The sequence below is a fragment of the Mus caroli genome, unplaced genomic scaffold (assembly GCF_978045245.1).
Source record: "Mus caroli unplaced genomic scaffold, Mus_caroli_1 scaffold_4, whole genome shotgun sequence".
Taxonomy (NCBI): domain Eukaryota; kingdom Metazoa; phylum Chordata; class Mammalia; order Rodentia; family Muridae; genus Mus; species Mus caroli.
In genome coordinates this window covers 112130716-112158646 of record NW_028227259.1, presented here as the reverse complement: position 1 = coordinate 112158646, position 27931 = coordinate 112130716, and the positions used below count along the sequence as shown (strand labels likewise).

Here is a 27931-nt window from a genome sequence, read left to right as displayed (position 1 = left end):
TTGGCCTTTTTCTCTTACTGCTTTTAGTATTCTATCTTTATTTAGAGTTTTTGTTGTTCTGATTATTATGTGTCGGGAGGTGTTTCTTTTCTGGTCCAGTCTATTTGGAGTTCTGTAGGCTTCTTGTATGTTCATGGGCATCTCTTTCTTTAGATTTGGGAAGTTCTCTTCTATAATTTTGTTGAAGATGTTTGCTGGTCCTTTGAGTTGAAAATCTTCATTCTCATCCACTCCTATTATCCGTAGGTTTGGTCTTCTCATTGTGTCCTGTATTTCTTGGATGTTTTGAGTTAGGATCTTTTTGCATTTTACATTTTCCTTGATTGTTGTGCCGATGTTCTCTATGGAATCTTCTGCACCTGAGATTCTCTCTTCCATCTCTTGTATTCTGTTGCTGATGCTGGTATCTATGGTTCCAGATTTCTTTCCTAGGGTTTCTATCTCCAGTGTTGCCTCATTTTGGGTTTTCTTTATTGTGTCTACTTCCCTTTTTAGGTCTAGTATGGTTTTGTTCATTTCCATCATCTGTTTGGATGTGTTTTCCTGTTTTTCTGTAAGGACTTCTACCTGTTTGATTATGTTATCATGTTTTTCTTTAAGGATTTGTAACTCTTTAGCAGTGTTCTCCTGCAATTCTTTAAGGGATTTTTGTGCTTCCTCTTTATTGTCTTCTTCCTTTTTAGCAGTGTTCTCCTGCATTTCTTTAAGTGTGTTATTAACGTCCTTCTTGAAGTCCTCTATCATCATCAGGAGATATGCTTTTAAATCCGTGTCTAGCTTTTCCGGTGTGTTGGGGTGCCCTGGACTGGGTGAAGTGGGGGTGCTGGGTTCTGATGATGGTGAGTGGTCTTGGTTTCTGTTAGTAAGATTATTACGTTTACCTTTCGCCATCTGGTAATCTCTGGGGTTAGTTGTTATCGTTGTCACTATTTAAAGATTGGAGCAGAAGCTGTGTTCCACTCACCAGCAGTCTCTAAATCCTGCGGCGGGGGTCGTGGGTAGCTGACGGTACCCCGGTGCTGGTCCAGCCGGAAGAGGCCTGTGGTCCTACTCAGGCCGTTTTTCTGCTTCCCTAACTAATGCAGTCTCTGGTCCCGCGTGCAATTGGATTGGAGCAGAAGCTGTGTTCCACTCTCCAGAAGTCTTAAGATCCTGTGGTGGGTGTTGTGGGTAGCTGGTGAGTGTCAGCCGACCCTGCGCCCCAGCTGCCCCGGTGCTTTTCTGACCGGAAGAGGGTTGTGGCCCTATGTAGGCCGGATTTCTCTCTCCCCAACCAGAGCAGTCTCAGGTCCCGCGTGATTGGACTGGAGCAGAAGCTGTGTTCCACTCACCAGCAGTCCCAAAATCCTGCGGCGGGGGTCGTGGGTAGCTGGCGGGTGTCAGGCAACCCTGCGCTCCCGCTACCCTGGCGCTGATCCGGCCGGGTGAGGCCTGTGGCCCTACTCAGGCCAGTTTCTGCTTCCCTAACTAATGCAGTCTCAGGTCCCGCGCAATTGGATTGGAGCAGAAGCTGTGTTCCACTCACCAGCAGTCCCAAAATCCTGCGGCGGGGGTCGTGGGTAGCTGGCGGGTGTCAGGCAACCCTGCGCGCTCCCGCTACCCCGGCGCTGATCCAGCCGGATGAGGCCTGTGGTCCTACTCAGGCCGGTTTCTGCTTCCCTAACTAATGCAGTCTCAGGTCCCGCGCAATTGGATTGGAGCAGAAGCTGTGCTCCACTCACCAGAAGTCTTAAGATCCTGTGGCGGGTGTTGTGGGCAGTTGGCGAGTGTCAGCAGACCCTGCGCCCCAGCTGCTCAGGTGCTTTTCTGACCGGAAGAGGGTTGTGGCCCTATGTAGGCCGGATTTCTCTCTCCCCAACCAGAGCAGTCTCGGGTCCCGCGTGATTGGACTGGAGCAGAAGCTGTGTTCCACTCACCAGCAGTCCCAAAATCCTGCGGCGGGGCTACAAATTCTTAAGATTGGTCAGTATGTATAAGTCTGGGCAGAACTTTTAGAAGCGCTGTTGAGGGGCTGGCGCTATGCCTCTGCAGTTACAGATACTTACTCCTCTTTCAGAGGACCCAGTTCAATTCCCAGTACCGACATCTAGCTGCTCATAGCTGCCTGTAGCTCCACCTTCAGAATGTCTCCTGGTCTGTGAGGGGGTGCGCACATGTGTTATAGATTCTTAGACACTCACATATGCATGTAAATTAAAAAATAATAATCTTTAAAAAATAAGGTTGTTTTGGCTTTGCTCTAAAGGTTAAGTGTTTCATATTTACATGTAATTTTTTGAATTTAATTTTTAATAACAAATAAGAGGTCACCAAAGTGAGAATCTTTTTCTTAGCATATCTTTGTCATTAACAGCAATTAAAAATAACTAGAGATAAATTTTCATTTTAAAGGATGTATGTAATTTTTCTGATATTTAAAGGAAATAATACTTCAATGATGGGTATTTTTTGATAGCCCTGAGATCTGACCTCAGGGCTTCATACATCTGGACACCTGCTCTGTCACCTAGTTGTGTCCCCAGCTCTGTTTTTTTTTTTTTTTTTTTTTTTTTTTTTTTGGTTTTTCGAGACAGGGTTTCTCTGTATAGCCCTGGCTGTCCTGGAACTCACTTTGTAGACCAGGCTGGCCTCGAACTCAGAAATCCGCCTGCCTCTGCCTCCTGAGTGCTGGGATCCCAGCTCTGTTTTTACATTTTGTCTTGATACATGGTCTCACTAAGTTGCACATAGTGACTCTGTAGCCCAAACTAGCTTTAAATGTTTGATTCTTCTCTTAGTTCCCAGCCGCTTTAGTTTATAGGCATGTGCCACTATGCCTGGTTAAAAAGCAACAGCAACAGCCAAAATCCCTGGCCATTTTGGGCATGTAGGCATGATGGCTGTGGCCATCTCTGGATGCCATGTGCTGGAGGAGGTCAGAATGTTACAGAAGACTGCTCTGGAGTACTCTGACTTTAAAAAAAATTTTTTTAAAATTCCAGATGCTTATGAATGTTATAGTCACATGTACTGTCTTATTGTTTTGTCTTGTACTTACATGTATTATTACATATTTTGTCTTAAGTATAAATTAAAAACATTGTATCATTTTAAAAAGTAGCTCTAAATTGCTAGAGGATATTTGATAAAAATAGGTTATTTTTGCAGCATATAACTTCTATATCTCATGTCTTACACAAATTATCTAACATAGGATTTGCTTGTAGGTAAGTTAACTAAGTAATCAAGTAAAATACTATTTGCTTACTAACTGTAAGAAGCGCTGTTCAGTTTTTTCTGTCCCTGGCACTGCTGCTATAGGATATATAGAGAACTTTTACATTATTTTCACACTTACTTTTTTGAGTTATGAGAAATGCTATAAAAGAGAAGGTTCCAGAGTTGTATGGCTTCCTTTATAATGTATATGTAAATGTATAAGGTATCTTTTGTTTGTTTGATTTTTTTTTCTTTTGAGGCAGGGTCTCTCTGTGGATGTATAATATCTTGAACTTAGAGAACAGCACTGTTACCATGAGATGTGTGTGCACACACATGTGCATGTGCACACTCATGGCTTGCCATAGGCTTTTGAAACCTGAAAGCCCACCCCTAATGATTCACTTCCTCCAACAAAGCTACACCCCTAATCCTTATAATCCTTTCAAGTAGTGCCGCTCCTTGGTGACTAAGCATTCAGATATATGAGCCATAGGGGCCATTCTCGCAGAAACCACTGCAAGTACTATGTAAAATTAGTGTTTGAAAGCGCTACATAGATTTCCCTTTTTAGATTAGAATCTCTTTAGTTACTGTGCAGAATGAGCATCCCTATTCTGCGTGTACAAAATATCCTGAAACGTTTTGAGCACTATTCTCACACGGTAAAATTTCTGGATTTTGGAGCATTTTGGAATGTGGATTTTAATTTTAAGAGATGATCTACTGTTAAAAATCTATGCAAAAATTCTCAGATCTCAAATCTAAAGAACTTCTCTATATTTTAGGTAAAGGATTAGCCATTCTTTGTAAGAAATATCCCCAAATACACACACTCAGTTTTCACTGTGTCATTATCTTTTTTCCTATTTTCACCTGTGAGAATTTTTTTTTAAATTCAAGACAGAAGCAGAGAACATCACATATTTGCAGCTTTTCGCAGTGCCAGAAGACTACTTGAGATTGAAAAGCAGAGCCATGTACTAAGAAATCATTTTGACAGTGTCCTTGGGATAGGGTTTGCTGGGATCACAGGATCAGGAAGAGATTCATTTACTGAACTTGATGCAAATGTAGGGAAGCCATTTTCTGTTTATGTGTGGACTGAAATAAATGGGTCCTTTTCTGACTACCGGTTATTAGAATTGTGGTAGTTGTCATGTAGTAAAAACAAAATGTGTGTATGTCCAGGTTAATAATTTGAATATTAAATGCAGTCTTCAGGAACTTCTTATAGTAAGAATTCAGTGTCTATGTTTCAGTTTATAAAAATTGCAAGCTTGTGATATGTTGATAAATTTTATTGATAAAAACTTGTTTCTGGTAGTTCTTTAGTGTTCTAGTATATGGTTGAAGTAATTTGTTTCTGTCAGGTTGAGGATTCTGCTTTTTAAAAATTTTATTTATTTATTCTTCTCTCATACTATATACCCCAACTACAGCCTCCCTTCCGTCCCATCCTTCCAGCCCCTTCTCCCCCCACTCCCAGGTCTACTGCTCCTCTGTTTCCTTTCGGAAAACAACATGCCTCCCAGTGATATCAACCAAACTTGGCATAACAAGATTCAGGAAGATAGGCATAACCCTCATATCAAGGCTGGACAAGGCATCCCGTAGAAGAAAAAAGGCACAAGGAGGCAGAAGAGTCATAGAAACCCCCATTTCCCTTGTTAGGAGTCCCAACAAAATCCCCAAGCTAGAGAAGCACAGAATGTATGCAGAGGCCTGGTGCAGACTCATGCAGGTGTCATGGCTGGCACTTCCATCTCTGTGAGCTCTGCTGAGTTGGTTCTGTCAGCTGTGGTGTTCCTGACTCCCCTGACTCCTACAGTCTTCCCACCTCGCTCTTCTGTGGAGGAGGATTCTATTTTGATGTTAGCCATTTGAGCTTTATTTTTTCTTAGGGCTTTCCTCATACAGGATATTGGCAAGCTGATTGAGCAGATCTTATCAGAGCTACATCTTAAGAACTAACAATATAGATAATGTTCACAGAATAACTGATTTCATGAATACATATGGTACCTTTAGCTTGGCTGAGGTCATTCTGAAAGAGTATGTTTTGTTTGACAAGGTGCTTACTAAGGATGGTTGCAGATGAACTTTCTCTATAAGCATTATTTTAATAGATCCAGAATTACTAGAGGTGACATGTTGGTTAAAGTGCCTTAGATTGAATTAGGTCTAGTGACACAGGCAGGAAGCACAAGTTCAGTTCTTATCTGACCAGCTTAGTGGGGCTAAGGTGCCCTGTGATGTAGCTTAGCTTGCCTAGGTACAAAGCCTTGGGGTCAGTCAACAGGGCTAGAAGGAGGCCATGCCTCCATTTGTACATCTGTTAGGAAAATGGAGTTTTATAAAATTGAAATGCTTTCATGAAAGCATTTGGTCATTTTTAATAGTTTTAATTTGATATTCATTTTATTTCTAAAGTCGAGTAGAAAGAACCATTCTTCACCCAAAACAGTTCACTTTGGAGATTGTTTTCTGTAGCTCTTAAATTTTGGAATTGCTAGCTTTTTAATTACCTGAGTTAAGTTTAAAGTGATAGCTATCTGGTTTTAAGTGTGTGTATCATGTATATTATGTGTACACACACAGAGTGAAGAGTTAGATATCATTCTCCCTCCTGCCTCCTTCCTTCTTTTTTGAGATAGGAGCTCAATATAAATCCCAGTCTGGTGTGGAACTCATGATTCTCCTGCCTCAGCTTCTAGAATGGGATCATTTATGTACACCAGCACCTCAGCTTAATTATATATTTATTGCTTTTACACTACAGCTTTTATATGTACTGGCCTTTAAGAAAATATAAGTGGCCACATTGGCGTGTGTGTGTGTAAAGGTGCCATACCTCTGTGGTTTATTTCTTTGTGTAGCATCTGCTTTTTTTTTTTTTTTTTTTTGCTTAAGAGTAATCTTTTGCAAATATTTTAAAGAAATTGACATCTTTAAAGCAAATACAATTTCCCTTCCTTAGGATTTAAGATGCTTCACCTTATCCACTGTTGTCAGTTTTTACTTTCAATGCATTAAAAATAGATTAAAAAAAAGATTTATTTATTGTTATATGTAAGTACACTGTAGCTGTCTTCAGACACACCAGAAGAGAGTGTCAGATCGCGATACAGATGGTTGTGAGCCACCTTGTCTATGCTGGGATTTGAACTTAGGACCTCTGGAAGAGCAGTCAGTGCTCTTAACTGCTGAGCCATCTCTCCAGCCCCAAGAATAGAAATTTTAAGGCTTTGTATGTTCCTGTAATCTACAATGTGAGTAAATATGCAGTCTAAGGAATTATATTATCCATACTGAAAAGAGTAAAAGAGAAATTAATGTTTTTTTCTTACCTTGGTGTATTTAAAATATTAACAACATCCAATCAACATAAAAATCATTGTGTTATTTTTTTCATGTGTCTATTTAATTTTATACTTTTGGTGGTTCTGGGGGTTGAACTCGAGGGACGGACGTGCACTAAAATGAGCTTGTGTCTTTTGTTTATAACCACACTCCGCAAGGATTATGTGTGTTTCAAGGACTAAGTGGTTACATAAGGCTAATGTGTACTGTTTTGTGCAGATCATGTCTATCTATAGAGTCAGAATAAATTCTTAGTGTCTTGATAGGTGGACAGAAAAAAGACAGGCACTTTATATGAACATTGAGGAATGTAATAGCTTGTTATCAAAACCAAAAAATATGATAACTATAACTACTGAAACTAACTTACTGTCCTTCCTTCCTTCCTTCCTTCCTTCCTTCCTTCCTTCCTTCCTCCCTCCCTCCCTCCCTCCCTCCCTCCCTCCCTCCCTCCCTCCCTTCTTCTCTCTCTCTCTCTCTCTCCCTCCCTCCCTCCCTCCCTCCCTCTCTGCCCATTTGTTGGGAAAATGAAATAATTTGAAATACTGGATATAATTTTACTTTTTAGTTGCTCATAATACCCAAGTTAAATAATTTCATTAATTTTCTCTTTGTATATATTTACACATTTGTGTTTCCATGAAATTTAAGTATATGTTCATAATCTTTAGCATAAATGCAGTTCCACCTACAACGAAGATTTCGTGCTGCAGCTGGAGAAGGAATTGGTTCAAGCCAGACTGAGTGAAGCCGAGTCTCAGTGTGCACTGAAGGAGATGCAGGATAAAGTGTTGGATATAGAGAAGGTAAGGGACTACATAAATAGTACCTGCTTCTAAATCTGAGGGAGATGTGCTAGATACTTGTTAAGTACTAATTAAAGAGTTGAGTTGGACTTGATGTTTTTTACACATGAGGAACTATGAGTATTAGTTATTGAATCAGCAAATAAGGAAATGTTGCTAGTTGGCATAGTGCCTCCTAGAATGCATGAGGTCCTGGGTTCACCCTGCAGCACACAAAGCCAGGTGTGGGGCACACACTTATGATCCCACTACTCAGGAGGGAAGCTCAAGTCTTGACTACCTGGTTAGTTGGAGGTCAGCTGGTGTGCATGAGACCCCGGTCTAAAGAGAGAGTGGGTAGGCAGAAAATAAACAGAACCTTAAGGCTCCCAATTCAGAAAATCCTTTACTGTGTCAGTGGGTTCAGGGTTATTCTCTGTCTCCTCTTCCATCTGATTCAGGGTATCTGCTCTTTACATTGAGGACTTTGGTCCATTTGGGGTTGAGTTTTGTGCAGTGATAAATATGGATCTATTTGCATCTTTCTTTAAGCAGTCATCCAGTGATCAACGATTTGTTGAAGATGCTCTTTTCTCCAATGTGTAATTTTGGATTATTAAAAAGCAGGCATCCATAGGTGTGTGGACTTGTATCTGGAGCTCCCCTTTGAGTCTGCTGACTCAGCTGGTTTAGTTGGTCAATGTGTCTGCTTTCTTGTCAGCGCTGGGCTACTTTTCCTATTACAGCTGAGTAGTCACCTTCACCTCTAGCAGCTCGTCTGTTATGCAGTCTTGCTTCAGCTACTCCAGGACTTTTGTGTTCCCATACAAAACTGATTGATTTTCAATTTCTCTGGAGAATCATGTTGGAATTTTAATGGGAATTGCATTGAATTTGTAGATTGCTCTTGGTAGGATGTCCACTTTTACTATATTAATTCTACCAGTCCATGAGCATGAGAGATCATGTCATTTTCTGAGGTCTTCAGTTAAGTGTGCCAGTTCTCTTTGTTACTTTGATACAACTCCATGCTCCATATTTAAGAATATGAATAGAGATGTGTTCTATCCCCAGAAGCTGCATGGTAGAAGGAGAGAGGACTAGTGCCTACAGCTTATTCTCCAGCCTCCACACATGTATACATGTAAACAAACAGGAATACACAACTAAATTTTTAAAAATCTCAATTTTTCTCTGACTTTAGAAGAACAACTCATTTCCTGATGAGAATAATGTTGCAAGGCTTCAGGAGGAACTCATTGCTGTGAAGCTGAGGGAAGCCGAAGCCATCATGGGTTTGAAAGAACTTCGACAGCAAGTCAGAGACTTAGAAGAGCACTGGCAGGTATGTCAGGCCTGACATGCTCTCTGAAAGGAACTAAACCCGATGCACCAGGCTGTCCTTGAACTCAGAAATCTGCCTGCCTCTGCCTCCCAAGTTTTGGGATTAAAGGTGTGTACCACCACTGCCCAACTGAAGGGCCACATTCTTAAAGAAAACTGATGCTGCCTTATCCAGGAGCAACTGTCAGGAGCTCAAGAACTTGGCCTGCTTCATGCTGGAATGTTCTCTGGCTTGATTATTATACAGCTGCTGAGAGCTCAGGAGCGCAGTGGTCCTGTGATGCCCAGAAGACACTGCTGTGCCCCGGTCTTCCCCAATCACTGGCTTTAGGCTTTTCCATCCCCTCTGACAGTGGTCCCCAGGCCTTGCTAGAAGTGTGACACAGATGCCTCCTTTATGGCTGAGCTGTCCATATGAACTTGTTCTCTGCACTTGGATCACTTGCCAGTTTCTGTGTCAGCTACAGCCCACTGTACGGGGAAATTTGTCTGATGAATTGCACTAACTTATGGTATAGAAATGGAACTTATATTTTTGGTTGTGAACCTAGCCTTTAACTGCTGAGCCATCTCTCCAGCCCTAGAAATGGAACTCAGAGGGCAAGTTAATAGTCTATTCATTTATCAACCAAAGATTTTCTTTACTATTTGGAAAGTGTGAAACACCTGAAGGGGATGCCAATGTATATATGTACATTTTTTAACTTCTTTTGAAAATGCTTGTGACAAAATAAATGCTGCTTTAGGTATATTCCCACAAATATATCTACTTGTGAGAGAAATTAGGGAAAGAACAAAATGTAGCAATCTGTAAGACAGAGAAGAATGAGTTTTTTAAAAGTAGGTACTGGGGGTGGTGAAGAGCACACCTTTAATTCCAGCACTTGGGAGGCAGAGTCAATCAGATTGATGAGTTTGAGGCCAGCCTGGTCTACAGAGTGACTTCCAGGACAGCCAAGGCTACACAGAGAAACCCTATTTTCAACCCCGCCCTCCCCCCACCCCCCAAAAAAACCCTACACAGTTTCAGAATGGTGGTCTTTGTTTGAATGGGGTGGGGGGTGGGGAGCTGGGGGAAGGTTGAGAGGGTGGGAGGATGGGAAGAGAGAGAGATCTGGTAAATGTTGAACTTGGTCTTTGAGGGGTCCTGTGAGACGACTCAGTGGGAGGAGACAGTTGCTGCAAGGCCTCGGAGGACCTGAGTTGGGTCCCCTGGATTTACACTGTGAAAGAACTGACTCTTGCAGGTTGTCCTCTGCGCTCCATGTATGTGCTGTGGAGCATCCCCAGCCCCAAACCAGTGATACGTGTAATATAATTTTAGAAGAACATGGCTTTTAAAAGATGAATTTTGAAAAATACCCAGGTTTGCAACAGTTTAAATTAAGCTGGGCATGGTGGTGTATATCTGGCATCCCAGCTCTTAGGAGGCCTGGGATAGGAAGAGCATATGTCTAGCCAACCAGGAGTACTAATTACAAAGCAAAAGCGTCTCTTAACAAACAGTGCTCACACACGTGCTCTGTAAAGTTTGCTCATCCTCTGTAGAGTACGTGTTGCGATATAATAATGTTTTCTGCTTTAGCGTCACCTAGCTCGAACTTCTGGAAGATGGAAAGACCCACCCAAGAAAAATGCTGTGAATGAGTTACAGGATGAGCTGATGAGCATTCGCCTTAGAGAGGCGGAAACACAGGCAGAAATAAGAGAGATGAAGCAAAGGATGATGGAAATGGAGACACAGGTATGGCGGGCAGGCCCAGGTGGGTGGAATACATCTCTAGATCCGAGTCTTACACCGTTGTTTTCTCAAAAGTAACAGTGACTATAAAGTTAGGAAGAGTGAAAATGTAGGTTTTAAATGGGAAGTTTGAATGCCATGCCCTTGTGTTTAAGGGAGTGGTAAGTGAATCAGGTTCACTGTGGTGTAATCCTTAGAACTGAATTAAAAGCTGAGGTCTAGACAGTAGTTTCTAGTCCTCACGCAGACACTAAAACATACCTATTGCTGTCTGCTCCTGCTCTTTGTTATCAAAGCTGGAGCTCCAGCAACGTACCATTGTTGTTGTTTGTTTGTTTGTTTGTTTCAATTAAGCTGTCTGGCTAGCAACTTCAGTCTGTCTGTGTAACCCTAGAGTTACAAATGTGAGCCCACCTTTTATATGAGTGCTGGGGATCTAAACTCAGGCCTCCATGTTTGTACAGCAGGCACTCTCACTGGAGTTAAGGTTTGTACAGCAGGTGCTCTCACTGAGCCATTGCTCCAGTACTGTTTGGTTTGTTTTAGCTTTGTTTTTGTGGATCATTATTATTATTATTATTATTATTGAGACAAAGTGGTGCTATATCCCTGGCTGGCTTGTCACTCACTCTGTATCCTGGATTGGCCTCAAACTGACAGATAATGACAGATAATGCTCCAGCCTCCCAGTACTGGCATTATAGGCAGAAACATTTTTTTTTTCCTCAGAGATACAATCTCTGCTTTGACCCTTCAATAAAATTGAAACAAGTTAGACTTTTGGGCTTATTAGTAAAACTCATAGGGTTGCCTTATTGCACAAATTAAGAAGGAAAATTTATGTAGAGCAAGATTCCTCAACTTGAATATTTTTTAAACATTTGAGTGAGAAATTATTTGTTTTATTTATCTAGCCTGTGCATTATAGGATGTTTAGCAGCATTCTGGCTCTGCCTACCAGATGGTTTTCTGTGTAATGACTCAAACTATCTCCATACATTTCCAGTAGAGAATTGTCTGCTACAATGTGCGTTCTGCCTTGTCAAGTGTATAGTGTGATCCTGAGTAACTACGTCTCCTAATGTTCCCTTTTCTGTATTAAATCCCTATCTTAAATATATTTGGCCTAAGATGTGCAAATCATTTTGTTTATAAAACCTGTTGTATTGTAAAGATAAATTTGGCTTTTTTGAATTACATTCTTCTGAGCTATATTTCACATAAGGTTGTCCTGTGGGATCCATGGGGCAGATTACAGAATCTCTGCTAGTACTGCAATCTTCAGGTGCTCAAGTTCCTTAAATAAAATGGTTTATTATTTTTATATAATATTTGTAATAATATATGTATATGCAGTATACTTTAAACCATCCTTAGGTACAAGGCCTAATATAGCAAATAGAAATAATTTTTACACTATACTGTTTAGGGAATAATAAAAGTCTGCACATGTGCAGTACAGATACACTTTCACAAACTTCAGTCCTTTGCAGTGTGAATTCATGGATGCATAGGAGGGGAAACCACGCGTGTGATTGCTTTTCAGAGGATCTCTTCAGTCAGTAGGGGGCGCAGTCTACTCACGCCGCACTTTGTATCTCAGTGACATTCCACGTCAGGCACCAGAGAGTGAATCAGCAATCCTTAGGATAAACATATCTGTTTCTTAATCATCTAATTACTTTCAAAAGGTTTTATTGAAATTAAAAATATGAAAGAGGCTAGAATTAGGAAAAGTAGAAATTAGATTTTATAGTGGAAAGTTTTATTTTATGAGCAAAATTTATTTATATCTCTACGTAAGCTTATATATGATTATGACCCATATATATATATCTATCTCCTATCAGATAATTCAATTTCTGTGTCATCCTAAGGCTACTTCTGCATACTGGTTTGTCTCTTGTTATGTACTTCTGTCTCTCCTTGCTTTGTCACATGCTTTGTAAATTTTTGCACACATTTTCATGTGCCCCAACAAGTGTACACCAAGAAAGATTAGTTATCTTGAAACAGACATCCATAGTATGGGGAAGGGGCTAGATAGCAGCGATTGGGTATCTTGTATAGGGTAATAAATAACTAAGGTAAATAGATTTTGTGCCTAGCAATGGGTACACATTTCCCTCTGCCAGGCCTGTCATGTGGCAAGTTTGAGTTAATACTGTCAGATGGGCTGAGCTGAGTTTTGCTCTATGGTTATGCGAAGTGCACTTCAGGGTTCAAATTCCTTTGGCATTACCTCATTTTCAGAACGAGGGCTGGTTTCCCAGACAGCTTTTGTCCTGTCTTTTATTTTGTGTCATATCCTAGAGTCGGGACTGGAGTCAGCAGTATTCCTCTATTGCTTGTTGCAGGGAGTTAGAGGGGCAAGGGTGTTTTCTGATAATCCTCAGCCTTAGCCTTCATTTTGCTTTTGTATCAGAGGTATTTGGAAATACTTGCCTGGTTAAATGTATTCTAAAGGCAGTAATTATATCTTGATTTTGAACAGGCCCTCAGAAGAACTTGCTGTGTTCATGCATGTTACATATTATTTCGTACACAGCTTGTAAGCCTCTGGGTGATTGGGTGCCACTGTGGTCATCTGTGCTCAGTGTTTATTTGATTTGGTCTGTCTAATCTTCTGTTTATTCTGACTGCTGCATCTTTCCTTCCTTTCCTTCCTTCCCCTTCCCCTCTTCCTTCTTTGTTGCCCAGGCTGGCCTCAAACTCATGATCCATGCAATAGCTAGGACTATAGGTGTGTGCATCATTCCACTTGGTTTTCTCTGACTTCCTGAAATTGAGGTTGCCTTTATTCTTACACGAGCACTTAATTGAGTAAAGTTTTGTAGACTGAAAACAATCTCTAAAGCATTACATATTTGCTGGAAAGTGCCTTCTTTCTCTTTCCTTCATATATCCTGTGTTTTCCTTGACTTACATGTTTCCTTAGCACTCTGGACCTCTCCTTACTTTGGGTCATGGTTTCACCAAGTCACGTGCACGTGCCCTGACTTCACAGCATGGTCCTCTTGTCTCAGCCTCCTGAGTAGCTGGGAATAGAGCCTTACCTAACTAGGCCTAGACTTGGCCCACTTTTTTTTTTTTTTTTTTTTTTTTGGTGGCAGGCTAGGGGAAGAATAAAATTTTCTCAAATATTAATGGACCTTAACATGGCTTTTAAAAAATGCTGAAAAATTGGACCTTTTTTTATTTTCTGTGTCTTATACATTCTTTTTCAACACTAACATTTTTCACTATTCATGCCTAATCTTGTATTTAATCCTTTCATTGTGTGTGTGAGTGTATGTTATAAATATGTACATATTTGTATATGTTTGGGTGTGAATATGGAGGCCAGAGGTTGACTTGAGGTGTCTTCTTGGATCACTGTTCATGTTATTTTTTTGGGACAGATCTCCCTTTGAACCTCGAGTTCATCTATTGGCTAGGATAGATGCCAGTAAGCTCTAGAGGTTGTTATCTCTGTCCTCCCTTGCTGTTTGCACCCCATTGTTGGGGTTACAGATATGTGCCACCAAGCCCATCTTTTATGTGGGTGTTAGAGATGAACACTGAAGTCTCTGTGGCCATACACGAGAAGCATTTAAATTACTGAGCTGTTGCTCCAGCCCTCACTGGATTTCTAGTATCAGCAGTTATATTGGCTTTTAGAAATTGTATTTGATTCGTTTTTAAATTTGCAAAATTTCATGAGACATGATGACACACCTTTATTATCTTTTAAAAGACTTAGTTATTATATGTATATGAGCACACTGTAGTTGTCTTCAGACACACCAGAAGGGGGCATCAGATCCCATTACAGATAGTTGTGAGCCACGATGTTGCTGATGTTGCTGGGAATTGAACTCAGCTCCTCTGGTAGAGCAGTGACTGCTCTCAACCACTGAGCTATGTCTCCAGCCTGGTGACACACATTTATAATTACAACACTCAGCAGGGAAAACCAGAATGATTATGAGTATCAGACCAACCCAGCTACATAGCAAGACAGTAGCTCAAAAATTAAAAAAGTATTTTTGGCCAAATTCACTGTTCCTCCTCCCCCTGCTCTGACTTTGAAGTGGCACTGTGTTCTGCAGGGTGGCCTTGATCTTGGGTCTCGAGTGCTGAGGTGATGGGCCTGCCCCGCCCTGCCACTTCTGCACGGCCTCTCATGGCTCCTCTTCTTATTATGCTTTTCTTCTTCTTTTTATATCTTTAATAATTTTAAGCATTTATTTTATTTGAAGTCTTAAAATTACCTCACTATGAGAAATTATTAGAATATACTCTTTTTCTTTTTTGTCATATACTGTTCTCACCCACAATTAAGTCTTGAATTGTGGTTTTGTATTTCATTGTTGGAAAATTCTTTGCAGCCGTATTGAAGGAACATCCCTCTGAAATAGAGTTATTTGCTCATAAGACAAAGCTTATAGTGTTTTTTTTTTAATAAATGATATATTGAGGTCTAGAATTTTCAGTATTTCTAGCATTTTGAAGCAGGATCTCAAGTAGCCCAGGCTAACCTCAAACTCACTACAAAGACGAAGCCGATCTTGTACTCCTGAGCTTTTTGCGTCTACCTTCTAAATACTGGAATTGCAGGTGTGGGCAACAATGCCTGGCTAATGTGTTGGTTAAGAGTTTGTAATATTCTTTCGGAGAATTCAGGTCTTTTTCTCTTTCTTTCTTTCTTTCTTTCTTTCTTTCTTTCTTTCTTTCTTTCTTTTTTTTTTTTTTTGAGACAGGGTCTTATAGACAGGTCTATATGTCCTCAGATTCACTGTGTAGCCCAGGCTGTCCTTAAACTCTTATTGAACATACTTCCTCATCCTTTCAATTACTGGAACTACATATGCCACACAATTGGCTGAGGATTCTTATACTAAAATTATACTAATATAATAATATAATTAAGTAATTTAAATAAGTAATATAATATAAAAAGCTGTTGTATATCTTTCTTCCATTTTTTAGTACACATTTTACGTAACTTTTTATAAGGCTGTTGAAGTATAAGATGGACAGATAAAAAATTATTAAAAATTTCCATCCTTTATCTATAGTGTGTCTATTTGCATTTCTCACTAGAACCAGATCAATAGTAACCAACTTCGAAGAGCGGAGCAAGAGGTGAACAGTCTGCAGGAGAAGGTGTGCTCGCTGTCTGTGAAGAACAAGGGGTTGCTTGCCCAGTTAAGTGAGGCAAAGCGCAGGCAGGCAGAGATTGAATGCAAGGTGAGTATCAGTGCAGTCGGGCTTTATACATTTATCAGGATTGGGGTTTGTGGTTTTGTTTTGTTTGTTTTTTTTTAAACAGACTTTGAATATATAGCCCTGGCTAGCCTGGATTTTGCTTTATAGACCAAACTGGCTTCAAAATCCCATTGATTCTTTTACCTCTGTCTCTTATTGCTGGGATCACAGGCATGCACCACACCCAGAGTAAATTGTCCTTCTTTTTCCTGACCTTGTTTTAGTGGTTGTTCTCAGACAAGGTTAGCTCATTTTGTTCAGAGGGTAAGTTTCAGGGAGAAAACCTCAGTTTAACCTTAACCTTGATTAAGTTAATGTTAACTCCTAATGCTCCTTTGTGGTGTGCCTTTTGAGGAGTAGCCCTTTAAAATGTAGCTTGTAATGGCTCACCTGAAAGTGCAGGTAATTGCAGAGGTTGAAGTTCCTCCCTTGATTCATCATATTAGCAGGCAGTCACTACTGATGTTTTTGCGTAACAGAGAGAGCAGGAGAAATGTATGTGTGCAAATGGGTTAAGAAAAATGAGTACAATTTCTGTTAACCTTTCAAAATAAATTGCATTAAAATAAATTCCTTTTTTTATGAAAGGAACTTAAGTAGCTTTAGGTAATGAGGACAGTTGGCTGGGGCCATCAGGTGGAGAACAGAGCACGGATACAAACGCACAAGTGTGTGTGAAAATCACTAAAGAGATGCATGCCATCTGAGCTCTAGTGCGGATTCCTGAAGGGAAGTTGTGAAACTTTAACAGAAAGTACTAACCTCCTTAGCAGACAGTAGGCCTCATATATGCAAGCTTTATTATTCTATGAAAAATAAGACTTTCAGTGGCACATAGAAAGCTGTAATTCCATCAACTCGTCCTGGTGTCATTAAAAACCAAGAGTGAAGCTTGAGTGGTTTATCAGTGTCATTGAAATCCAGAGATGAAATTACATCCTAATCAATATTCATGGCCGTTAGAATTTAGACTGAAGAAATCTGTAGGCAGCAGTAGAATTGTACTAACTTGAAGAATTGACCCTTTCTAAATTGCAACTGGATTCATTTACAAATAAGGTAGTGCACACTGAGGTGACGTCCCTGTGACTTGTCACAGTGATAGCTGGCAGACCATATTGCCATATTGCCCTTGCCGATTCATCTTTAACAGAGTATTAAATTTAATTTTCTCTATGTGGATGTCAGTTTTCTTTAAACATTTTGGTAACAGTGTTTCTGCATTTAATATTGTATTAGCACCCGTTAGCAAAATAAAAAAAAAATGTTCAGTTATGAAGATACTTGTTTTGAGTTTTTCTAAGAAGTGAATAAAGACTCAGAATAGTAGACTCGGCAGATGGATACAGGGTTTTCCCTTAGTTTTTATTTGTTCATCTTTGCCTTGTGAAGTACACTGAGGACACTAGCTCTGATACACCCTTGTGTGCGAGCTCTAAGTTGATTCAGCCTCTCTACTGCCTTTTGCAGATCTTGGAATTAATGTTAGTGTATTAATTGTCATTCTGGCACCTAGTAACCTGTCGTGTTTCCCTTGTTAGAGTGTAACAACTCCATAACAACTGTAACTTTTCAAGGAAGCCGGCCCTTAGTTATATAGGCAGATTCATTTTCATTAAGCTTTTTTGTGATTAAGGCTTATGATTTGTCTTTGAGTAATCTTTAAAGCTCATTTTTCACTTATATAAAGTATCTGGATAGTATTTGTATTAACATTATTTTCACTCTACTCTAATATCAAAATTAATTTGAATATTCTCACTTTAAATAGTAAAAGCCTATAATTCTCAGTTTTACAATCTCGAACACAAAAGTTTTTTTATAAATTTTTCACAGGTTCATTTGGAGGCAGAACCTGATTGGAATTGATAAATGGCCACTTATAAGTTGTTTTTGTCCTGTTTGTTGTGGTTGTTTATAGCAAGCTGCTCAGACACTGCTGGGTAATGCTAATGTGCAGTTTATACACCTTAATATTTTGAAAATGCTTGCTTTTTGAACTCACCTGTTTTGTTGCTGTGTCTTGTTTGCTGCTGTAGAACAAGGAGGAAGTCATGGCTGTGCGGCTCCGGGAAGCTGATAGCATCGCGGCCGTGGCTGAGCTGCAGCAGCACATCGCTGAGCTGGAAATCCAGGTATGTACGTTGTGGGAGTGCAGAGGTGGGCCTCCCTCCTGATGCCAATATTTGTCTGCTTCAGGGTGCTTTTGTGCGTGCGGGGGTGGGGGTGGGGTCATGTGGAGGCCAGAGATGGAAGCTGGATGTCTTCATTGCTGTCCACTTAATTTCCTCAGGGAGGGTCTCTTACTGGCATGGTTGGTCTTGCTAGCTAGCTTACCTCAGGGATGGAAAACCTATCTCTGCCTCCCGAGTGCTGGCATTGCAGGCAGCTACCATGCTTAGCTGACATTTATGTGGGTGCTGAGGAACTGAACTCTGGTCCCCCTAGAGGTCGGTGCTAAGTGCTCTACCTATTGATGAATCTCCTCAGCCTCGGGGGCATTTCTACTTATACATAGCATAAAACTTTTAAGATTTACTATTCTGTGACTTTAAGAACATGTATGCTGTTGTATGACCACCAATGCCATCTAGAACTTCTTCATTTTCTGCATGAAACTCAGTGTGTCCGTTAAACACTAACTTGACATTCCTTCCTTTCATAGCCCCTGGCATTCACCATTATAGTGTTAGTGTCTTATCTCTGAATTTGACCACTCTAGGGATCTGTGCACATCATGGTCTCATGCTCTAGGCATCATGAGACATCTCTGACAGACTCGTTTCCCTTAGCATGAAGTTCTTAGGTTCACTCATGCAGTGTATACTTTTTTTTAAAAGCAAAATGCATCCTTCATTGCATGTGCTTACCACAGTGTATTGTCTATTCTTTCATTTATCCACCTTTGCTGTTGTGAACAATGCTGCTATGGCCAGAGATGTGTAAATACCTGCCAGACATCCTGCACTCAGCTCTATGAATGCTCTACAACTACTGGGTTAAATTAAACAGTGCTTCTATTTATTTATTTATTTATTGGAATTGCAATGCTATTTTCTATAAAACATATCATTTTACATCCTTAATTTAGAGCACAAAAATTCCATTTTTTCTTCTGTTGGGCACTTTTTTTAAGATTTATTTTTTTACTTTATGTGTATAATGTTTGGCCTACATGTCACAGAACCCACAAAAGAGTTTCAGATCCCTACAGATGGTTGTTTTTGATGCACAAAAGCTTTTAATTTTTTTGAAGTCCAAAATCTCAGCAAAGAACTTGGGTTTTGCTTTTGTTTTAGTTCTTAGTCCATTTTTGAATAACACTTTATAATGTCTCTGCACTGCCAGTTTTATTTAAAAAAAGAGAATTTACTCCCATCACTTATGAGGCTATAGTAGGAGATTGCAAGTGCTGAATTTCTGCCCCACCCTAAAGTAATGTTGAGTATCCTACTTTCCCCCTTAAGGTCTAGTTTTGTTTTGTTTTGTTTTGTTTTGTTTTGTTTTGTTTTGTTTTATGTGTTTGAGTATTTTGCCTGTGTGTATATCTCTGTCCTTGAGGTAGTCATAGCAGGGTATTGGACCCCCTGAAATTGGAACTACAAATGGTTGTGAGTCACCATGTGGCTGCTGAATCTTGGCCCACTACACTAGTAATAAATACTCTTAACTGCCGAGCCATGTCCTGCCCCAGGCCCCAGGCCCCACTTTACTTCTTTAATTTATAAACTAGGATAAAGAAGTTAGTTTCCTATATGAGCAGAGTGTTACAGGGTTGTTTGTCTGTCTGGTGTATTAGTTACACTCTCTTTTATAATAAACTCCATGACAACGAGCAAAGAGCAGCACAGGGTTTATCATCTAGAGAAGTCAGGGCCAGGCAGGGACTGAAGTGGAAGCCACTAAGGAACACCATGAACAGGGCTACTCCCCGTAGCTTGCTCAGCCTGCTTTCTTAAAGCACCCATGATCACCACTCACAATGAGCTGGGCCCTCCCATATCAATCATCAATCAAGAAAGTCTACCAGAGGCTTGTCCACAGGTAAATCTGGTGTGTGAGATCTTTTCTCAATTGAGTCAAGTTGACATAAAACTGGCTAGCATGTTAGTTTAAGGTTTTTTTGTTTTGTTTTGTTTTGTTTTTGTTTGTTTGTTTTGGTTTTGGTTTTTTTTTTTTTTGAGACAGAGTCTCCATATATAGCCTAGGGTGGCCTGGAACTCACTATGTAGTGCATACTGGCCCAGAATTCCCAGAAGTACTCCTTTCTCTGCATCTAGACTGCAGTGATTGCAGGTATGAGGTACCATGCCTGGCTTGTAAATTAGTTACCTACATTATACACAAATCTGTATGGACTTTTCCAAAAGATTGCCACCTGTCTTAGTTACTGTTCTAGTGCTGTGAGGAGACCATGACCAAGGCAACTCATAAAAGAACATTTAGTTGAGGGGTTAGTCAATGGTCCTTATGGTGGGAAGAAAACAGGCATAGTGCCAGAGCAGTAGCTGAGAACTTTACATCCTGATCCACAAACAGCAGGCCCAGAGAGAAGAGACAGGGTAGAGAATGACTAGTCCTGACAGAGGCTCTTGAAACCTCAGCCTTCCCGCAGCAGTGCACCTTCAACAAAGTCACACCTCTCATTTCCCCCAAACAGTTCCACTAACTTGCATTCAAACATATGAACCTATGAGGTCATTCTCATTCAAACCCCTGCACCATCTTTCTAAACACAAAACAACTATGGTCTTTAGCTAGGTGTGGTGGCTCCTGCTTGTAGCCTCAGCAGCTCCACCCCCCTCTCTGTGTGTGTGTGTGTGTGTGTGTGTGTGTGACACACGTGAGTTTGCAGGTGTGTGTACTCATGCACATATATGTAGAAGCTAGAACTGCACATGGGGTGGAATCGTCTATTGCTCTTAGTATATATTGCCTTGAGACCCACTGTTTCGCTAGACTGACTGGCCAGTGAGCTCCCTGATGTGGTCATAGGCTTGTAGACACTGGGATTTACACTGATGTCCTCATCTTGTAGAGCAAACTTTTTAACCCACTGAGCCAAATTAGTTTTTTTGATACTGAAATACTTACTAAAACTAAGAAACTCATATTCTGCATGTTTTGCTTAAAGTGAAATCTTCCTGTTACATAATTTTATGAAAAGTGAAGAAAGATGCATCAAATATTCTTAAGTATTTCTCTAACTTGCTATGCCAAGCCCTTAGTAATCATGTTTTTATTTCCTTAAATTTTTTTCCTTTTTTTAATTGTTTATTTTATTTACATTTCAAATGTTATCCTCTATCCCAATTCCCCCCTCCCAGAAGCTCCCTATCCTATCTCCCTCCTCCTCCTTCTGTGAGGGTGTGCCCCCACCCACCCACCCACCCACTCCTACCTCCCAGCCCTCGCATTCCCCTACATTGGGGTGTCGAACCTTCACAGACCAAGGGCCTCTTCTCCCATTGATCTTTTGGGCTAATACTACATATATGGCTGGAGCCCTGGGTCCCTCCATGAGTACTCCTTGGTTGGTGGTTTAGACCCTGGGATCTTTGGTTGGTTGATGTTGTTGTTCTTCCTATGGGGTTGCAAACTCCTTCAGCTCCTTCAGTCCTTTCTCTAACTCCTCCACTGGGGACCCCATGGTTCAATGGTTAGCTGCAAGCATCCACCTCTGTATTTGTCAGGCTCTGGCAGAACCTCTCAGGAGACAGCTATATCAGGCTCCTGTCAGCATACACTTCTTGGCATCCACAATAGTGTTTGCGTTTGGTGACTGTATATGGCTTGGATCCCCAGGTGGGGCAGTCTCTGGATGGCCTTTTCTTCAATGTGTGTTCCACATTTTGTTTCTATATTTGCTCCTGTATTTTGTTACCCTTTCTAATAAGGACCAAAGTATCCACACTTCTTCTTTCTTCTTGAGCTTCATTTGGTCTGTGAATTGTATCTTGGGTATTCCGATCTTTTGGGCTAATATCTACTATCAGTGAGTGCATACCATGTGTGTTCTTTTGTGATTGGGTTACCTCGTTTTCTGTTGTTATGTCTCCCCCCGCCCTTTTAAAGATTTAGTTATTATTATATCTAAGTATACTGTAGCTGTCTTCAGATGCACCAGAAGAAGACATCAGATCTCATTACAGATGGTTGTGAGCCACAATGTGGTTGATGGGATTTGAACTCAGGACCTTCGGAAGAGCAGTTGATGCTCTTAACCACTGAGCCATCTCCCCAGCCCATGTCTCCCCTTTCAGTTCTTATTTTATTAATTTGGATACTGTCTCTGTGCCCTCTGGTTAGTTTGGCTAAGAGTAATCACATTTTGTTGCCTTGCTATGAGGTCAGCTTTCTTAGATTCCAGTGTGAGTGAGTGTATGGGTTTATCTATGTTGAAAATGGGATGATTTCTTTTTATTACTATTAATTTTGTTTTTTTTTTTTTTTTTTTTTTTTAGGCAGAATCTCATTGTGATGCTCATACTAGCCTAAAGTTTATTTGCCCCAGGCTATCCTCAAACCATGATCTTCTGCTTCTTTCTGAGTGCTAGGGATTATAGTGTGTACCTTCACAACCAGCACATTTCCCATCTTTTTATAGACTAAATTGCATTCCATTGTATACATTGGCATTTTCTCCATCCGCTCATCCACACTTGCACACATCCAGAGATGCACACATCACACGTATATACGCTGAAGTTCCATGTTGTGACTGCTGTGAAATCAGTGTCTTGAGTCTTGATTTCTAGACCATTTATTACCACATTAGAGATGCTGAAGCCCGGAGTGACTTCAGATACTTCTTTCTTACCTCCATAATGTGTGCCAGAGGTGCAAGTGTAAGGTGTGCAAGCTTTCAGCTTCAGTAGCTAACATTATTTTGTACCTTATAGTTACTTTCTTGCCAATATTTTGCCTGCTGTATGGACTAGTGCTACAAAAGGCAAAGCTAGCATTTTCCCTTGTCCATTTTACTACTGAATATTTTCTGAGTCAGAAATCTCCCATCTATTTTTTCCCCCCTCGGCCTCAGCTGGAGGAAACTTTCCTAAGTTACCAGAGCTGCCTTGACAAAAGTGTTTGTAGGTTGCCTTTCCCTATCCAAATCCTGTCAGAGTGTCTCAGTGTGAGAGCACTGCCCTGGCTCTCAGCATCGTGTCTCCATCTCACACACAGCACTGCCCAGGTTTCTCCAGACTGTCCTGCAGGGGCCCTCATGTCCTTCTGGTTTCTGTTCCGTTCTGCACACTGTAGTCTTCTTTAACTTTCTGTACCTTCTTCTTTTGAGGACGCTCACTTGTCCTTCAGGGCTGAGGCTTATGTGCTCCTGATCTGACTTGCTGTTAAGTCACTTAGAAAAGAAAATTTCAGTAAATATCTCAGTGGCTCAACATTTATTTATTTTATTTTATTTTTGGGTTTTTGAGACAGGGTTTCTCTGTGTAGCCCTGGCTGTCCTGGAACTCACTCTGTAGACCAGGCTGGCCTCGAACTCAGAAATCCATCTGCCTCTGCTTCCCAAGTGCTGGAATTAAAGGGGTGTGCCACCACACCCGGCTCAACACTTATTTTATTTAATGTAGATTAGATTCACAGAAAGCAATTGTAGCACTCTGAAGATAGAGACAGAAGATTGAGAGTTCAAGGCCAATATGAGCTACTACTTAAAAATGACCTCTTAAATTATTTCTGTTTTTGAAACTTTTTTTTTTTTTTTAATATAACTACACTTTAGATAGTTCACAGTTGTGGAAATCTGTCAGATCATTCTCAAGTTCCACTAGGGGGGGACTATGAGTCTCTATTTTATATCTCTTCAGATTAATACTTCCAGTTAGTGTTCTATAGCCTTGGCTAACCTGAAACTCACAAAGATCTTCTCGCCTCTGACTCCAGAGCACTAGGCTCAGCATTTGTTACTTTCTCATAAACTAAAATTTTCAAGTTTGTGGTATAATAAATCATATTGTTATATAACATGATTTTATTTTGGACTATGTAATCTATTCATATAGTTAAAGCCTGCTTTTTAGTGTAATTATGAATATCCATCTGTCATTGATCTATCATTTATCTCTCTGCCTGCCTGCCTATCTACTTACCTATGCTAAGGACTTAACCCAGGGCCATGTGCATTCTGCACAATTGATCATGAAGTTATATTACTCTTGGCTCTTTTTAAAACTTAGTTAAGACAGGGTCCCACTGTTTTCCATGATGGCTTCAGACTCATGATACTCCTGCTGGGCTGTAAAGCAGCCGGACTTACAGGTGTCTCACAGCAGGCCTGGCTCCAGACTTCCATCTTAGTAACATTCCCATCTTGAAAAAAAAAAAAAAAGGAAAAAAGAAAAGAGAAAAGCTTGCATGTGTGGATGTGCACTGCATGCATGCCTCCTGCCCCCAGGCCAGAGGAAGGTGCCAGCGCCCTTGACGTAGGGTTAGAGACGGTTGTGATCCATCTGCTGTGAGTCCCAGGGACGGAGTGAGGCAGGGTCTTCTGCAAAGCAGTGAGTGCTTTTACCTGCTGAACTATCTCTCCAGCCCTCAACATTCCAGTTTTAATTACTACACTTAAAGCTGCTTTATTTGTCTATTTATATATAATTTTAAATAAATGGATTCTTAGGATACATAAAAGCATAATTGAATATATTTATGGAGTACTATGTGATGCTTCCAATTACGTGGATGCTATGCTCTGTATGTTGTTTAAATCAGGTTAAACACAGCTGTTTTCTCATATATTTATTTGTTCATTTTGAGATAAGAGTCTCAAAAGCCCCAGATTATAATTAAAACTCGGGACCCCATGTGTGCACATTATGACTGTTGGCATCACAGGCCTACTTCACTGTCCCTGAAACATGGTCTTTCTTTTTGGTGAAAATTTCGAGTGACATTTCTTTAGGTTTGGAAAGTACACAGACTATTTTTATTATCTGCAATAGCACACAGGGATTTTGTACTTTTTCCTACCTAATATCTTCCTTTTTCTTTCTTCCCCTCCCTCTCTTCCTCTTTCCCTCCTCTGTCTGGTTTAGGAATCAAATCTTGGGTCTCAAGCTCGCTAGGCAAATACTCTGCCACTGCTGTATCCTCATCCTCCCCACTTTGGCTAGGGCTTCAAATTCACTAGAGGTAGCCTTGAACTCCTGATCCTCCTGTACCTTCCAAGGGCTGGGATCATAGGCATTAACCACAGTACCAGGCCCTTCATCCTTGATATTTTTCCAATTTTTAACTTTGCTATTTACTTGAGTGTCTGTGTGTATGCATGTGCATGCCATTGCCAGCAGACACCAGAGGATGGTGTTGGATTCCTCCAGCTAAGCAAGCTAATTTTTGTGCTGTATAAAATCTTGTTTCAACATTTTGTTTATGGACTTAATGTTTTTGGAAATATACTTCATACTGGCAACTTTGATTATTCTAGCACACCAATAACAAAAATACTAGTTAGCTGGCACTTCTGGACACAGAACTTGCCCAGCAGTGTCCTCATCACAGCAGCCATCTAAGACAGGAATTGACTGGTATCATTATGTTTGGAGAACCTGAGACATAGAGAAGATTTGGACGTGAATTGATATTTATAATAGAACCCACACTTTAGTTCTTTTCAATTAAAAATGTTTCACTAGTACTAGAACATACTGGTAGGGTAGTTAAATTGTTTTTATAGTAGATTAGATTGTCTCCTTTAATAACTCCTTTATGTGCATCGTTCACTTCTATTCCTTTCCCATCAGGACAGTTCTCATTCTCAGCTTCCTTTCAGACATGAATCCCTTTTCTTGGGTGTCATAGGCTGTGCCCAGACCACAGTGTCACACAGCCTTTGGAACCTTCCTTCCTACTTCACTGGTGTTTCTCCTTTGACCTCCTCAGTTATCAGTGTGAGTGGCGCAGCACAGCCTACTGTGCGTTTGCTCTTCCTTCGCCCTCTGCTCTGCAACTCGGTTACACATCCCACACCACTGTGGCCAGTACATGTTTTTCAGGGTTTTTTTGTCCCACTTATGTGCATCCAAAGTTCACTGTGAGGAAGAACTGGTACTTGGTTTCATTTTTTCTAACATCAACATATAGTGATAGTCAAAACATTTTTATTTATTGAGTTGAAAATGATCACGTTTATTTCTTGAAATGCCATTTTGATCTTAAATGTTGTTCCCATTTAAAAGATATGAAAAAGTGGTTAAATTATAAATTTAAGTGGAATGTTAACTTCAGTTCATCCAAGATTTGTGGAGTATCTATGATATGCCTATTACTATTCAAACCATTACCCGGATTAGTAAACAATTCAGAAATATCTCCTTATTTAGCTTAATGTTAGACAGAAGAGTTTGGTGAACAACTCTCACAGTATGTAGTTTAGATGATGAAAGTCATGGTGAAAGAACAGAAGAAAAAGAAGGTGCTGAAATAAGACTGTTGTCACTAATGTGACCAGGCGAGGCTCATTGGGAGGGACATTTAAACAAGGCTTTGAAGGCAGGCACGCAGGGCTGGAGGGCTCAGTGGTAAAGAACATGTGCTGCTCTTCCAGAGGACCCTGACACCTCTGACATACATACACACATAATTAAAGTAGGACAGGCAGATTTGTGTAGAGAATTCACTGCTAAGAGTAAGGACAAAGGCCTATCCAAAGTAAAGAGCAAATGGGAACAGTCTCTGGGTGGCTTCGACAAGAGAGGAGCAAGTCTGAGAAATAATTAGGACCTGTTACACAGAACCTAAGAACTTTGGCTTTTCTCTGAGCAACATGGAAAATCACTGAAAGGTTTTGAGTCTATCAGAGATCAGCTAGATAACATTTAGCCTATTAAAATGCTTAAATTAAACCTTGTTTAGAGTAATGCTTGTAAGAGTGTGTCATCTTTAGAGTGGTGGAAAATGGCAGAAATCACCTTTTCTCTGTTGGTGTTTTCCACTGTTCTGTGGATCCAAATGTTGTTTGAACCCTGTTTTTACATTGACAATATATAGAATTGTCTCTACTTTTCAAGTAGTGGGACAAGGCATCGAAAAGTTCATTTTAGTTCTGTTGAGGAAAATAGGTGAGAATTAAACCCATGCTTCCTGATTCTTAGTCCTGGAGTTTGTATTTGGTGATTTAAAAAAATAAGCATGTTTGTTGTCTTATCAAAACCACATTAAACTGTGTACTAAGTGAGGCTTTACGTTTGTACTGCTATGTTACAAATAACGGAAAGTTTTCATTTAAAATGGCATGGGTCTACTCAAACCCAACTTTGGTTCTGTTCCTGGTACTTTGTAACATTTACCCACTTTTGCTAGTTTGCCCAACAGATAACCTCTAGGGATGCCTCAGATGGGCAATACCCCAACCACTCTTGGCTTAGAAAACGCCCACTCACAATTCTGTTCTGACAGAGAATGTGGGATCTAGGTTTAAATCAGTGTGCCCAGAGCAGCCTGCACTTTTGACAGAGATAGAAAGGAAGTGATAAGCTCTTTACTGCCACCTTTAAATTTTTAATCCTTTTAATGCTGTGAAATTACAGTGTGATTTCTGAATTATGGAATTTACCATAAAGCTTTGTAATTGATTTGTACTTTCCAGCTTCCTAAATTAATATAATAGTTGCACAATGGGTGATAGTTTATATGCTATGTCATAGCTGGCAAACTTCTTTCTGTTTGATAAGATTCTATCTGGTCCTCAAAGTATATTTCTTTATTGTTTCCCTTTTGAACAACTTAATTAAATTGTAAAATATTTCTCTTTTAGGACTTTTGCTTCAGGCATTTTAAAATGTAGAAATAGCTAGTTTGTAACTATCTCAACAAAGATAGCAGGGTATAGGGACTATCCCACCTTGCTTGCTGTCTTGTCATTAGAGTTTGTATATGGCATTTTAGGATCTTCTTCCTGCACACATGTTCCATTGTGGACAGTCTGCAAACACTTGACTAGAGAAGCTCAAAGCCATGAAAAACAAAATACAAATCTGAGAAACTGTTATAGCCAAAGGATCCTAAAGTCATAAATAAATCTATGACTGTCTCAGATCAATGTTTACAGCAGAAAAAGCAAGTGGGGATTGTCAGGCCGGGAAGCTACAGAAAACAGATCTGAGTACACTGTGGATTTCATTCATAATTATGTATCAGTACTGGTTCCTGAATCTTTACAAATATAACTGAAGAATGTAAGATGCTAATGGGGAAAGTGCCTGCTCGGTACATGGAAATACCTTCTCAATTT

The 27931-nt window shown here is 40.2% G+C and overlaps 1 protein-coding gene across 5 annotated transcripts in view; it reads left to right on the top strand.

Annotated features, from left to right (window-relative positions):
• The window catches only part of Evi5 (ecotropic viral integration site 5), a 147451-nt gene that overhangs the window by 81225 nt on the left and 38295 nt on the right, over nt 1-27931 (top strand). For all 5 annotated transcript variants that reach the window (XM_029477109.2, XM_029477107.2, XM_029477108.2 and 2 more), the window contains 5 exons: nt 7233-7367; nt 8551-8691; nt 10276-10434; nt 15517-15663; nt 17721-17816. In XM_029477109.2, coding sequence (XP_029332969.2) covers nt 7233-7367; nt 8551-8691; nt 10276-10434; nt 15517-15663; nt 17721-17816 — 678 coding nt within the window. The remainder of the gene's footprint in view (nt 1-7232; nt 7368-8550; nt 8692-10275; nt 10435-15516; nt 15664-17720; nt 17817-27931) is intronic.